Below are 16,604 nucleotides of genomic sequence, written 5' to 3' on the forward strand. Positions count from 1 at the left end.
CTTTGCGATTGATGCAAATGCGTAAATTAATTTGAAAATCTTCTGTAAGCGCCTAGATCCTGGCCCTTAAATAGGGCAGCATCATCAGCCTAATACTTCAGTAGCATCTGTGTTAGTAGGTCCCAGAAAAAAAAAACAGAAGATAAACTACATCTAAGAAAATGTAATCTCTCCTTCATTGTAAGAGTAGTACAGTGATGGCGTTTAAGAGGCAGAAAGTATTTATTTCTGATGAGAGGGCCTCGGCTACCTCTGACCTCTCCAGTGCTAGAATTGGAAAACAATTACTCCGGGGAGCCATACAATGGGGGATAAGGTGTATAGGAGGATAATGGTGGAGTCAGGAGGGGCAGAGATTGAAAAGAAGAGTCTGGAAATCAACTTTTAAACCTATTTTAAAAAACAGTTGCTGCAAAGAAATTGGCAACAAGGACAAATGTGACAGCATTCTGTCCCATTACCAAGCAGGGTTTAGACAAAAGGTGGGAACAATGGACCAGGTGTTCAGATTCTTCATGATCTATTGGAAAACAGTAATTTTAGGGAAGGGCAGTTTGTACTTGGCCTTTATAGATCTGAGGACTGCGTTCGACTTGGTGCCCCGGGAAAAACTTTGGTATGTCCTCCAACAATTAGGTATTCAACCCCTGGTTCTTGATATTTTACAACGTTTGCATTATGACAACTATGCAAAAATCAGGTGGGGAACACAAGGGCAGTTGACAGAGAGGATTGTGTTGAACAGAGGGGTACGCCAGGGATGCGTGTTGGCTCCCACCCTGTTTTCTTTATACATCAACGGGGTGGTTGATTTCTTAAGGCAAGAACCAGCAGACGCTCCCATTTTGGCGGGGGAGAAGACACCAACCCTCCTGTTCGCAGACGATACCCTCCTGATATCTAAGTCTTTGGGGGAACTCCAGAAACTTTTGATCAGGTTTGGCGACTTCTGTAATTCTTGGGGGTTGACAATCAATACGACAAAAACAAAACTCATGACTATCAACCCATTTAAACGCTTTAGAAATGGCATTACCCTAAATCAGTGGTTCCCAAACTTTTTTAACCCGTGGCTCCCTTGACCTAATTGGCAGTTGGCCGTGGCTCCCCACCATTTTTTTACCGGTGGGAGGGTGGGGGGGATGTAAGCAAGGCCTCGGGAATTCTTCCTGTTGGCTTCCTTAAATTGATTGGGATGCAATTAAGGTATTAGGGATAAAAAGGATAGCAACTGCTAGCTAGCTAGCTATTCACAAACTCCAAGCAGACCATTAATCATTCTCAGACGTGTTGTAAGCACATCAAGTAGTACCTGAATAGAGGAGGGGAGAAGATTGAGCTTGAGGTCAGAGCTACCAACTTTGGAACTGAGGAATCAGGTTCGAGTCTGGTCTTGGCTCAACATCCTGTGATCCTGGGCAAATCACCTAATCTCTCTGTATCTAAAAAAGGAACATGTCCTTATGAAATGTCATCAGTGCTCACGTAAAGCACTGGGTTGGGTTTGCTCTATATAAAAACTGCAGGGAAAAAAATGAAAAAATTTGTTTCATTTACTCTTTCAAGGCTATTTGCATCTAAATAACGGAAGGTGCTTGTGACTCCACAAGGAGCATGACCCCCTCCTGTGCTGCAACACCTTCCTTTCTGCCACTGACCAGCATCTCTTTCACAGCTCATCAGCAGCTGAAAGAGTTTTTAAATGGCTAGAACTGCCAGGCGCCAAAATGCGGGATTATGGGCATCATGTTTGCCTTTGAGTAAGAAGTGTCTGGATCTTCATTCACAGGCCAAACGCAGGCGGGCCTCACAGCTATGTCTGTGGCTTTAAGGCCCCGGGAAGAAGGGGCCCTCGCTGCACTACACAAGCCTGTGAGGCCCAGGGGAGAGAATCCCTTCCCTGGGCCATGCAGTGCTGCAGTATAGGTGTGAGGCCAAAGACGGGGAAATACTTTTGTGAGACTCTATGTTGGTGGGCTGAGCGTGGGGCCCTGGGCAGCTGTCCATGCTGCCCATGCCTAGCGCTGGCCCTGCAGCTAGTAACTATAAATTAACAAATACAGAAAACACCCTTCTCCCCACCGCTTACCTCTTGTCCTGCTGATCGGATTCCTTGCCCTGCTAGGCTGGAAATCCAATCCCAGTCACGGGTACTGCAATTTCTCCCCACGGGGTCAGGAAGGAAGGTTAGTGCAAGGAGGTGACCTGGACGTAGAGCTGTTCACCGAGCTAATGAGGTATCTCACTGCCCTAAAATTGTGGCCAGGCAGAGGAAAATACAGTGGCCAAATGCAATGTTGCCTTAAAATATACCTCAGTAGAGGCCGAGGCTCAGGGTTAACATGCACAAAAAGCCTGTGCTGAATAACAAGGCCCAAGGGGAGGGGGAGCATTATGGTGAGAAACTCTCAGCTGGACTGGGTTGCAGCTACTTGAAAATAAATCATTCCTATTGGGCAGAATTATGGCATTGGGTGTAAGCAAACAGCAGTACCACTGAGGCCGAAACCCGCTCTTCAGGCTCAGGTGCGTGTGACATTGACGCAGATATGGAACCCGTTCCTTGGGCTCTGGCTGCACGCAAAACTGAGGCTTTTGAATTTGTGGCGCACGCAGTACAATGCAGGCAAGAGATACATGTGGGGTAGATAGCTGCTGAAACTCGCTCTCTGATCTGCTGCTCCAGGTGCAGGAAGGTAGGTGAGGGTGCCGACATGTCCAAGGAAAACAGCGCTGGGCTCAGTACTGGCTGGGCTCCGACGAGTAGCCGAGTCCTGTGTGCGCTGTTTGTGCACCCGCCGCCTCCGTGATGCTCTGCTTCAGAAAGGCAGAGACTAGGGGCAGGGCAACCTATACATCGCGGAGGCGGGGGGGCGAAAGTGACACATACTCAGTGTGACTTTCACACTTCCTTTCACCCCCTCCCCTGCATCTTGCGAGGTGAGATGACAGGAAGTACTTTGCATACCTTGCGCCGGCTAAGCTGCAATATGTTCATCCTGCCACGACCAGACGCTATCTTTCCACATCGTGCGTGGCGCCCCTGGCTCCTGATAACGGCGCACCAGGGCGCCGCGGCGCACAGTTTGGGAACCACTGCCCTAAATGATTCCCCTTTGGACACCGTCGAGTCATTTGACTACTTGGGAATCCGCGTCTCTAAGAATATGAGGTGGGCCTCCCATCTAGCCAAGATGCTCCTAAGCCACAAGCGGGTCTCTGGCGCTATCATTAGAGAGCAACATCTATCTAGGAGTAGACCAGTAGCCCCTGAGCTTGCAGTCTATAACGGCAAAGCCCTTCCCTTGGCCCTATATGGGTCCGAACTCTGGGTCTTCGAGAATTTCAGTGAACTTGTCAAATCTGAAAATAAATTTATGAGAGACCTTATTTCCCTCCCTGTATCAACACCTTTGAAACCTTTATTTTACGATTTGGGAAGGCGCGCCATCCACGATATCGTACGATTGCGTCCTCTCCTGTTTTTGGGCACGTATAAGGACCGCCGAATGGTCAAATTATGCGGCAGCCCTGGACGAATTGATATTAGCTGACACGGTGCACAGGATTAAATGGATAACGGACCTCCGACAGCTTCCAACAGACATAGGCCACAGGGAGGCCTGGGTTAGTCAGGTCCCCCTGACAAAGCAGGATCTTAAGAGAGTTTATTGGGATTGGGTCCAGACACACCAGATTTCAAACCCCAAAATAGGGAAACTTACTGAGGGGTTCTTCAAACATAAATTGATCTGTAGACTGGAACCCTATCTGGACTTCCTACAGGTTCCTAAGGATAGGGCACTGTTTCTGAAGTTAAGATTAGGGACTCTTCCCACTAACAATGTAACTGCTTCTTGGAAAGGGCCCCATTCGATACCCATGCCTTGCCCTGGTTGCGATTACCATAATGAGTCAACTGCGCACCTTTTATTCGCCTGCCCAGCATATAGATCAGCTAGAGCCAAGTGGCTCTTACCGGTCTGCCAATTTGATTGGCCCAATAAACCATCGTGCTGCCCTCCGCATCTTGTGTACAGATACATCTTCATTGACACTGATTTGCGGGGTGGCCAAGTTTTTAGGCTATGCATGGCTGATAAGAAATAAGATCTTGGCAAAAAAGGCGGTATGTTCTATCAGTTCCGTCATGCTATGAGAATAGAGCTTGTGTCTAGAGTGCCATATGGTCAATTTAATTGCTGCTATGTTCTTGCCACAGTGTATTAGCTTATAAAATGTCTATGTTTAATTGTTTGTATCTTTTTAAATGAATGGATTTTAATATGTAAACCAGAAGTGCAAAATGTAGTATGATGCATGTTGTATCTTAAAATTGTTGCATAATATTTTTAAATTTCTTAACCTTTTTTAAAAAAATTGTATATGCTTTTATGATATTTAATATATTGAATAAAGCTCATACTACTACTACAAATGTGACAGCAAATCTATTGTGGTTAAGGTGCCCAGTAATTTAGAGGGAATTATAATAGCAGTAAGATAACTCTGATGGTTAATGCAGTTATCGGAGAGATCTGGGTTTTGTCCAATCACAGTTTTGACTCAAAGAAGCATAGAGAATTAATGTGCCTGTTGCAGCAAACTCTGTTCTACATGCAGATCACAGATTTGGATTTTTGTAGCTAGGTAAATGGGCTTTTTCTTTTGACACTAAGATCATTTAGTTACTTTTAGTTCAGTAGTTGCAATCCTTTTAGTAACATATTTACCAGTATAATGGAGTTGCAAGCAAATTGGGTTTAGATCCTTATTGTTCTTTTTTCTCTACCTGTAGCTTTTCTAAGATTGCAAAGAAGGGCTCCTCTGGGAATAAAAGTCCTATTGGTACAGAGAACCCAATCACTGCACTACTATTTACATACTGACTTTGTGGATATCCTTACGTTCACTCTTAACATAATGTACACATGTGGACACATATGGACAATATGAGATTCCTACACCCTATACCTCTCATTGTCTTAAGTAACATTTCCTGTACACTGATTTACCTACTTTTATTATTTATTGTGTCTTTGTGTGTAATGTTAAGCACTGAATATTTATCTCCATACAGTGACGCATGTAAGTCAGTACACCTATATATGCCTCCTCTATTGCCTATTGGTATATGTTTTATAAACCTAGGATAACACCTGAATAAAGAACTCCTTTGTGGTCTATCCTATGGTTTTTTTAACCAGCAAAATGGATCATAGCATTATCCAGAAAAGATAAGAAATATCTAAGAATTCTCCCAGGTCAGCCCCTAGCCTGAGGTTGAGTCCGCCCTGGCAGATCATCTTACCAGGGTGGGATGAGGTGGGAAATGATCATACATGTCACATTACGTGAGTGAGCCATGCTGGAATTGCCTAGAAACTGGGAGTAAAGTAGGTAGTGGTAGCCGAGATGTTAATACGGGATCACTGAAAGAATATCGACTACCACAATATCGAGTACCCAAAATATCGAGGTGAAAATATCTACTACAAAAATATCGAGTTTGTATGTACAAACAGGTAAGTACAAAAATATCGACTACAAAATATCGTTTACAAAAATATCGTTGTAAAAAATATCGACTTTACTAAAAACAATGTTTAATTACATTAATATAAAAAATTAATTACTAAAATATAATTAACAATACTTAAAATAACTTTTAATAATTAAATATTTAATGAAAGTAAAAAAATATATATATATTTTTAATCATATTTCTTAAAACATATATATATAGTAACAACATTTAATTAAATAATAGGCAATATTGTATATGTACCCCAAAAACCCAAAACTGACCCTGAACCCTAAAAATACCCCTTTACCCAAAAACTAAAAACTGACCCTGAACCCTAAAAATAACCCTTTACCCAAAAACTGAAAACTGACCCTGAACCCTAAAAATACCCCTTTACCCAAAAACTGAAAACTGACCCTGAACCCTAAAAATACCCCTTGACCCAAAAACTGAAAACTGACCCTGAACCCTAAAAATACCCCTTTACCCAAAAACTGAAAACTGACCCTGAACCCTAAAAATACCCCTTTACCCAAAAACTGAAAACTGACCCTGAACCCTAAAAATACCCCTTTCATTTAACATAATTAGCAATTAATCAATTAAATAAAATTAATTACCAATTACATTTTAATTAATTAACAAACATTTTTTAATTAACAATTAATTAAATATTACTACCAATTATTAAATTAACATATTTAAATAATTATAATTAAATTACTTCCCACCCTATTCCCCTATAAACCCACAACCCGCTAGAGAAAATACATTATTTTAATTGACATAATTAGCAATTAATCAATTAAATAAAATTAATTACCAATTAAATTTTAAATAATTAACATATATTATTTAATTACCAATTAATTATTACTACCAATTAATAAATTTACATATTTAATTAATTATAATTAAATTACTTCCCACCCTATTCCCCTATAAACCCACAACCCGCTAGAGAAAATAAATTATTTTAATTGACATAATTAGCAATTAATCAATTAAATAAAATTAATTACCAATTAAATTTTAAATAATTAACATATATTATTTAATTACCAATTAATTAATTATTACTACCAATTAATAAATGTACATATTTAATTAATTATAATTAAATTACTTCCCACCCTATTCCCCTATAAACCCACAACCCGCTAGAGAAAATAAATTATTTTAATTGACATAATTAGCAATTAATCAATTAAATAAAATTAATTACCAATTAAATTTCAAATAATTAACATATATTATTTAATTACCAATTAATTAATTATTACTACCAATTAATAAATTTACATATTTAATTAATTATAATTAAATTACTTCCCACCCTATTCCCCTATAAACCCACAACCCGCTACAGAATTAAATTACACAATAATTAAAAAAATAATTAATTAAAAAAAATAATAAAATAAATTGACACTTTTCACACATATTATAACATAAACACACTATAAATAATTAAATATTATTTAAAAAACTATATTTTTTACTATCTAGATTATATACTTGGATATTTTCACTGTCTATATTATTTACAGTCGATATTACTTCACTTACCTTAAAAACGATATTTTGGCTGTCGATATTCTGTCTAGTCGATATTTTCTCCAAACGATATTTAAAACTCGATATTCTGTCCAGACGATATTTTGGAGTCGATATTATGTCTGTGCACCGTTAATACGCCCCTCCTTTATGTCTCGCTAAATAACAAACTGAAGGGTGGCACGCCACTTTGTGGTTTGATAAGCACTCTGACGCGAATATATGACATTACAACCCAAACAATTACAATGCATGCTTTTATAGCACGGTTTTTAGATCGCAACTACCATTACATCGCACGCATGATTTAAAACGCATGCCATTACAATGCATTCTTAAAAACTACCATTACAACGCATTCCATTACAACCCATACCATTATAACGCATTATACTTTTAGGACAACAGTAGGGTAAGTGTTGGATAGTGTAGGGGTAAAAATTACTATTCCCACTCCAGTGAGTGCAACAGTAGGGAAAGTGTTGGATAGCGTAGGGGTAAAAATTTCTATTCCCATCTACCCCAAAACCCATACCCACCCTAAAACTAAAAAACCTCTATTACTTATATTATAATGCGTTGTAATGGCATGCGTTGTAATGGCTCCAAGTTAGAGTTTTTCTAAACTACTTGTGACGTGATAAGTTGCATAGCTTTGCTTGTTTCCATTGCATTGGCATCTAGATGTTAGAAGGCCTCGAAAAATCTAGTTGCTCACTCACTAACGCAAGTTAGATTTTATCAGCGCAAGGTATTTTTAGGGCCTACTAGCCCATTAAGAGAGCTCCAGCTAGAAAAGAACAGGTGTTCTGTTCTTCAGAAAGAGAATATGCTTTTAAGCTTGTTTTTATCTTGTAATATTTGCTGGTTGTTCAAAGACAGAGGGCAAATGTCATCTTCTTTCTTCTTACAATTTGTTGCTTGTTTTATCCTTGAAATTGGTTAGAGGATTATGTAACATGGGATACCTTACAGTCATGCTGGGAAACAGGAAGTGTAAAAAGAATGTCTGGTGCATGTCAGTTTAGCTTGTAAACGAAAAGCACAAATATTTCAAAATATATCAGCAGTTCGGGAAGCACTTTTTTTGTAATTCAGAAGTGTGATGGAGAAAAAGATTTGAATAGAATCAAAATAAATCAAAACACTTACCTGATGAGCAACAATACATTTCTGGGCTGGGTCTGCCTCTTCTGCTACTAGCTCCCACACCCCTTATCCCCTAAATCCCGGATTTAAGGGGTCTCCATGACATCAAAGCCTCAGATCTGAACAACTTGCATCAAGGAAGGACCCACAGCACCAGAGCAAAACAGGCATACTTTGTCCCTGTGGCAACAAACTTGGAGTTGCATAATCGAGTCTTGTCCTTGGCTAAAACTCAGGACTCCCTGGCAGAGGGACTCCTGTGAAGCACCCTCAGACTCCTCTGGTCTAGTAGTACTAGTCCCATGCAAACTGAAGGTATAGGAATGCTGCAGATCCAAATATTTGCTGGACATCGGACCCTCTGAGGGATTGCCCAAATCCAGATGGTCTAGTACACTGTGGGAACTGTAATTCTGCCTTCCACAAAGGTGCAGGCAGCTAACGCATTCCCCAGACCACCCTCAGTCAAAGTTACTTTTTGCACTACATACCCAGGCTTGTTGGTTGCCTGGCAACTGACCCCTTCATTCGATCCTGCAGTAAGATGGAACTCCATCAGACCTGCGGCTGGCATCAGCAACCACTCTGCTGTCCTTTTGCATTTTTTCCCCCTGCAGCACCATTTCAGCAGTAAAAGTAGCTCTTCCACTGCCCCCATTCAGCACCACGGACAGCCAGGACAACTCTGCACCTGGGCGCAACAGAACAGGTAAAATTTAACTGACTGTTATGGCTTGATCCTGGGACCTGCATCACCTTTACCCTGCAAGGGTATAATGCAACTCGACCTGCAAGTGACCAATTGTCACTAGTGGCTTTCCCTATTGACCGCAATATTAACTTTTCACTGTAGTATTATGCATTGGTTTTCTATTACTTCTAAAATCTATAACTCCGGTTATATTTAAGCTATTCCGTTCATTTTGGTGTCTAAATTACGATAAGAATACACTCTATTTTTATAAATTGGTGTTGGATTTCTCTTGAGTCGTGTCAATTACTTATCGTTCATGTTGGTACTCTGAAATACTTAACATATGTTCCTGTAGTGAAGCCTGACTGCTCTATGCCACTCTATCAGGAATGAGCTAAGGATGTATTAGTGTGAATCCAAAGGATCATCTTTGGGGTACTGTGAAAGCATTACATGGTGAGGACTAAACCCAACACCACATAATACTCCACTTAACTACAGTTTCCCGGAAACATGATGTAGGCTGTTAGGGAATGATGCCTTTGAAAGAGGATCTCTCATAGAGACCTGTGCAGAGAATTCAAACTGAAAATGTTCTTTCTCAAGAAGGAGACATTCCCAAACCTGAACAACCCCCTACCCCACCCCATGTAAACAAGCTGGTCCATTTTTATGTGAATGTAATTCCAACACCTTCTGATGCCCCAATATAGAATTATCCACAGAAATAACCCAGCAAGTCTTTGGGGTGGTGATGAGAGGATGAAGGTCATAGGTTCAGGGGGAGCTGGTTTTACTGCTTACAAGGTGCTGGTGAGGAAACGGGTGCAAAAAGTTAACAGCAAAGCCACTGCTGATGTCGCATGAAGGTGTTACATTGTTCCCTTGAGTTGTAGCGCCGAGTTAAGGTGGTGGTTAAGGTTGGCTACCAACAAGCCTTGGCAGCGATAAACTCAGCAGAACGTTATTTCTACATCTGAAGGAAAATGGTAGCTCCCTGTAACTTCCTGGAAGCCAGAACTACATTTCCCCCAATGCAATGGACCATCGACTTTTGAGCAATCCCTCAGAGAGCCCCATGGCCAGCGATTTTTTGGTTCTTGTATATTGTTTTTACCTGCAGTGCTACTAGTATAGGGGAGTCTGTAGTTGCCTGTGGCTCTAAAAGAGTCCTGCTGCTTGGGGGAACTGGTCTTTGGTCTAGGACAAGCCGCAGTCATGCAGTTCCAGGAAGTTGCCACAGGTGCCGAGTATCAAGCATTTGGTTTGTGCAGCTCCTGTTGTCGCAGCAACAGACTTCTTGTTCAGCAGTCCCCTGGCATTAGACTTCCCCTGGCATTAGACTTCCTCTGGCCTCACACTCAATTCAATCTGAGGCCTGACCCACACACTATGTCACCAACAATGCTTGAACAGACTTCTAAAATGAAAGCTGCCAGATACCCAGGCCTCTTATTGGCTGTGAATGCAGCTGATTGGCTGTTAGGGCTCCTTGTAGTCTCTGCCCTAAGTGAATGGACTGCTTAAAAAGCAGCAGACTACCACGTAAATCAATAGGGTTGCCTGGACAGAGTACACTCAGTTGGAACTCCAGCTTCTGGCCCCCCAGCATGGGCGGCCCCCCATCTAAGTCACCCTCGGTCAAGAGCCTAGGTATCTTCATTAGTGAGGATCCCTCTTTAAAAAAACAGGTTGGAGCAGTTGTGTCCTCCAGCTTTTTCCAGTTGAAGAAAATCAAGAAAATAGCCTGTTTCTTCTCCTCAGCGGCCCTCACACAGATCGTCATCTCCTTGGTTCTGTCCAGATTGGACTTTTCTAACAGTCTCTACCTTGGGCTCCAAACTGGAGAGCTTAAACGCCTCCAACTGGTGCAGAACCAAGCAGCTAGACTTCTTCTGAATATCCCTAGGAGGCAATCAGTCAGACTTGGCCTGAAACAGCTACACTGGCTGCCGGTTGAGCAACGCGTGGCTTTCAAAGCCGGGTGCATTCTATTTAAGTCTCTACATGATACTGGCCCCCTATTCATTAGAGATTTATTTAAAAGATACAGTCCTTCCCGCAACCTCCGGTCCACCCATAAATTCCTCCTGACTGTACCTCCGTATAAGAGGAAGCGTCTCGGAGGCAGCTGCTTTGACCACCTTGCAGCTGCCTTCTGGAACTCTCTTCCCCTTCATGTAAAACTGAGCGATAACATCCTCAGCTTTAGACATTCCCTGAAGACCTGGCTCTTCTCTCATGCACATCACTGAGTTGCTTCATCTCTACCAATTGACTGCCGCGCCTTGTTCCTTTCTATAGCGCCATGAAGCCTCCGGGCGTACGAGCGCTCAATAAATGCTGATTAACATTAACATTAACATATGTAAGTAGCTCATTAGAGTTCAAACAGCGCAATTACTAAAACTGGGGGGTCGCCACGCCTCGCTTGAAAAGACCTTATGACAAACTAGCTGTTGTAGAATGTACTGTAAATCTGTTTATCTGTCTGCTTCTATCAGAAGTAAAATATAACATGGATTATTGGTGAAAATCTCACTCTAAATTCGGCAGTATGACTACTGTAGCACAGAGAAAGAGTACATTGTACAGTGTATTTTATTCATAATCTCAATTTTTCATAAAAACAATAGTCTGCACCCAAGTAACCCTATCTAAGGTCCCATAGCAGAAAAATAAGTTTTACTCACGGTTTCCTTAGTTGTCCTTCAACCAGCCCGCTTCCTTCCACCAGAAGCAGTCCGTCTTTCACCCGCACTGGGAGAGGATTGGTCAAGGTGACCTCCACCTGAACTGGTTCATTCACCACAGCTTTGCCATGTACCTTTTAGGGAGAATTAGTACTTTCAGGTTCCTTAGTTCATGTATCAGTTTTGTTTTATGTGTTCAATAGGGTTATTCATGAAGCAAGCATAGTATGGAAACCTTAAAACAAATGAATGAGCAAACACGATATGATTTAAATTTGCAGCAGTTGCACAATGGAGCAGCTTTTAAAATGTATTTTAGTCTTTTTAGAGCCTATGGGCTACGGGAAATATGTACTGTCAATACTAATACTCATGTGGGAGGGTCTACAACGGTCAATGTAAGCTCCTACTCTTGGCTAGTGCTCGGTTCACTGTTTGCACTTTAGAAGTATAGTTTATTCATTTGTTAATTTCATGACTGTCATCCCTTCCCTCATTTTCCCTGTATGTACAGCGATCCATTAGGGAGCTATTTTTGCATTCATATTTGAATTGTCATAATTTGTCCAATCAAATATGAGCAACTCTGCCAAGATCTTCCTTGGGCAGTGTCTTCTTCATTTGTGTTATAAACTGCAATGCAAAAGAAGAATTAGTGCAAAAGATGCCTAAATGGCACAGCAAAGACCTGACCAACGGTGCTGCATGGATCATTCTACCCAGACTGCACACAGGGCCAGCGCTGCCACCAGCCCTGACTCTGCCATCCAACAGGATTGTAAGATTGTATCCTCATGAGTAGCAGACAAATGATCTCCCATATTTCCACATTATCCTGTTATTGTCACCAAAGAACCACCAGGCCACTGAGCATTGGTGAGGGCTAGGTGAAAGGCTTCCAGTCTATCCCTTACTTGTGGGCTGCTCTGAACTTAGAATATCTACATTGGTTGTCTGAGTGAGCCACATTGAGGAACCTTATTCGTGTGTAGTGGTAGGGGCTGCTGTCTCTGTGTCTGGAGGGGTAGTAGTGGTGGCGGCAGTCTCTTTGCGCCTTGTGGGTAGCGGTAGGGGCTGCAGTCTCTTTGCCTCTGGAGGGGTGTCCCTAAACTGGTGCTGCTTGTTTTGGCTTACTCTCTGCCTGAGGAATGCAATAGGGAAAAATGTTCTTTAAGTGCTTTTGTGCTTTTGGGATGGGTCTGCCAGTGATAAAGACACATGCCCTGCAAAAGGAATCAGAGCACGGACAAGAAAAGCAACAGCACAATCTACAACCGGACTCGTGTGCACTACTCTGAGGCAAGCTTTTAACAAGCATTTGCAATGCAATAGGACACGTACTGCTGATAGTTTCAGCCATTGGCTTTGCTAATAATAACACCAATAGCTCAAACATTCAGTGACGCGAGAGAAATTGCACTGCAAATGATTGTTTCCCTAGCAATTATTGTGCTCCTCGTGTTTATTCTAAATGCGCGACCTATCGCGGAACTACAAGGCCAAACGCAAGTAAGAAAAAGTTAGTGCACGCAGTAAGGAAAGGGGGCAGTAGCACAGGATGTTACTAGGTGTCCCTGTGCGTGCAGTGCCTTATGGTGCTAATAGAGGTCAGTTTATATCTCCACAGAGACACCTAGTAACAGCCTGTGGCACTGCACTCTTTCCTTCCTTAGTAGATGGGGAGATGCAGCGCCGAAGCTGCAAGCAAAAGAAAGTCCGGCGCTCGTTAAACGGGAACCACGCTAAAAGTATGCATGAAGTATGTAAAAGCAAAGCATATTATTTGTTTAAGACCATTTTGCAAAAATGAACATTGAAATTGTCTTTTGAAAACCAAATGGTTAGCTATTGAATTACAATGTTTTGCTGCTTATAGTAAATGAAATGTAAATAAATGAGGATGTAACAGAAACAAAACGAGGAATACTAAGGCAGGAAGGATGGGAGGTGGTAGTGTGGGGACGGCACTGGGGAGATTAAGTGCAGCAATGACGGGGAAGGGAGAGGCAACAGATTGCCAGAGCTGGCCAACCCCCCACCCCTTTCAAAAAAAAAATTGTGCTCACCAACTTATAAAACTGACCGTGTAACTACAGAAGTAAAAAGTCCAGTCATTATGGGAGGGTACAAATGCAGACAAGGCGATATGAAGGAGGGATTACTAAGCCTATTCACAAATGTAAAGCAATGATTTTGCAAGGTCAGTAAGAGGAGCCAATTGAAAAGATGGGCGGAGGTTCAATGCCATACCTCAATACAGCATGCCTCGCGGAGCAGCGCATGTGCGGCCCAGGCTCGACCTAAAAATGGGTCTCAGCAGTGCATGCCTCACCACTCTAGCTCTACATGTGGCGGCAAATCGGTTAGAACTCTCAGCCATGGCATCATACTCAAAGGGAGGTAAATGGACTGTGGAAGCATCTCCCTGATTCGCATCATCTCCTTTTAGTAATCTTATTTCTACAGATATTCTTTATTTCTCTCTGCCACTACAGACAGGGACCAACCACAGGCTTTCAGCTTGGTCATGTCTAAGTAGGAACAAACCAGCCTGAACCGCTTATCCGAATCCCCTGTGAATTGAAATAAATAAATAAACAGCCATCAAAAAAGTTCAGCTTTTTAAAGCTGCAGTACTATAGCTCACTGAGCTCAGGGACCCGACACACTAAGGGTATCTCACTGAGAAAAACAACAAGCATTGGAAAACGGCAACCGGGAAACATAGGAGGAGGGATAACGCATCTACGACTATCCGGCAACAGGTAGCATTCACCAGACCCGGAAATTGACACAGCTTCCCCTCCCGGTTCACGGCTTGGTATACACACAGATCAAGTACGTAATAATACGAATTTCGAGTGACTACTTGACAACATTCAAAGACGAGACACGCCATTGATCCAATTCGAATCGCTCACAACCATGGAGGGAACAACCACACCTGGGATCCTTCTGGATAAACACGAGTCTTCTGTCCATCATCTCAATACCATACCAACGTTCCTATTTAATTGAAAGAAATCCCCAACAACATTACGTTCTAATAACCGGTCTAGATATAGACACCCACCAGGACAGATTTGTCTCTGGGTCGTGTCTAAAGCCCTGAGGAGTCGCGGTGATCTGTTCCCACGCGACGAAACACGTGTCGGCTGGCTTACGGAATGAATAAACCCACATCAGATTCCTTAACATACAGTTTTGGATTGCAGTTGTCTTATTTTGGCTCTACATTGTGTATATTGTTGTGATTTGACTACATTGTCTCTACACCCTAAACTTGTGTGTGCGAGGGCTTTGTCGCTTTATTTATGTCTTGTAGGTTAGATTCTAACCCACAACAGAACGGTTAAGGGGTCTTATCTGTTCGCCTTTCCGCATCACATACCTATCACTAGTTTCTTCAAACTTTGACGTTTACACTAGGTAGTGCGCCTGCCTTTTCTGATTTCTGAAAAACCCCCATCAGTAGTATTTTCAAGCATTGGAAATGCAATAGGTCTCGCATTAGAAAAGTTGGAGCTATTGGTCTTGACAATTATTTTATTTATGTGTTGGTTTTTAAAATAGCTAAATTGATAGCTTTGTAATTTACAATGCCAATAGTTATAACTTTCGCGAATGTGACACCTATAGCATTTGTATTGCAACATGTTTTGTATTTACGTGACTTAGATGGCAGCTCTGGTCGTTAGGCCACATCTCTAGAGAGATGTACGAAGTACTGAGGAAGACAAGATAAACTGCACTTCAATAATGATGTTGAAATTAAGTTAGTACCTCTCTGATCGTTTTACTGCAAAATTGTGAAAATGATGAGACTCTAGTTCAGAACAGTTCGAATTTAGCTGTAGGACAAGGCAACCCAAGAAGTGCCAGTGCAAAGTGTTGGAAGTAACTGTGGCCAAGCATCTACTGTAAACAGAGGCCACGTTGTCAGTAAACTTGGAAAAATATGTAGCCTGGCCCAACATTAAAAGTGTTGCAGTCACTGGGTGTAGGCTATTAAAAAAAACAAGTTAAAAGAAAAGGAGACATGGCCTGGCGGCCGTGAAACTGAAAGCACCGCCGGCCGGCCGTGAAAGCCTTTGATGCAGCAGGGGGCGAGCGGGAAGAGCTGCTGGCGGCACCAAGCTGGGCAACACAAAAGGAGACACGGCCTAGCGGCCGTGAAACTGAAAGCACGGCCGCACGGCCGTGAAAGCCTTTGATGCAGCAGGGGGTGGAGCGGGAAGAGCTACTGGCGGCACCAAGCTGGGCAACAGATGGCTGGCGATTTGATGCTGTGCACACGCATTTTAACTCATTGCGCTTGCGCATTGAGCTAAAAGCACACATGCACTGCATCAAATCGCCAGTCTAGTTAAACTCTGTTTAAGCCCCTATATTCTCGCAAGCTCAATGCACATGCGCATTGACAGGCGAGACCTAAAAACGTGGTGGAAGGAAAGCTTGAATTACACTGAGCCATTGGTCATCATCATGGGCTGCATTCCAACACATCTTTTTAATTTCACAGTTTCTCTACAGACAGATACCCAAGTGTTCTACCCCAATAGGTAGGACAGGCCAGAACAACTAGCCCACATCCCTTATGAATGGGAAAACAAGCAACCCCAGAAAGGTTTAAACCATACTGGGCTTTAGCCTATGGCGTGAGTCATGGCACGTCACGTCACACTTAATTCACTTTACTGAAAAATGTCAAGCTGAATGGAACACACGCAGCGGCGGACTGCTTTCTGCCCTATTGGTCCTCACCACTGAAGTGCTGTATGTGTATAGCATAACCAGCCCAGGGACCGTCATCTGTAGGTACCCATCAAAAAAATAACAAAGTGATAGGTGGAATGCATGAATTACTCTCAGCTCCTAGTAACTGCTGTACGGCAAATTCTAATTCACCATTTTTGTGCATCCTGTGCCATTGCACACAGCGACCAACCTTAAGCTAATATACAATCTGCATATACGTATGCAA

General features: G+C 42.3%; 1 protein-coding gene across 2 annotated transcripts in view; it reads right to left on the minus strand.

The window, feature by feature from the left end:
• The window catches only part of LOC144768425 (protein-glutamine gamma-glutamyltransferase 6-like), a 398,170-nt gene that overhangs the window by 3,598 nt on the left and 377,968 nt on the right, over positions 1-16,604 (minus strand). For both annotated transcript variants that reach the window (XM_078652071.1, XM_078652072.1), the window contains exon 12: positions 11,621-11,754. In XM_078652071.1, the coding sequence (XP_078508197.1) occupies positions 11,621-11,754 (134 nt within the window). The remainder of the gene's footprint in view (positions 1-11,620; positions 11,755-16,604) is intronic.

The sequence above is a fragment of the Lissotriton helveticus genome, chromosome 7 (assembly GCF_964261635.1).
Source record: "Lissotriton helveticus chromosome 7, aLisHel1.1, whole genome shotgun sequence".
Lineage (NCBI taxonomy): Eukaryota > Metazoa > Chordata > Amphibia > Caudata > Salamandridae > Lissotriton > Lissotriton helveticus.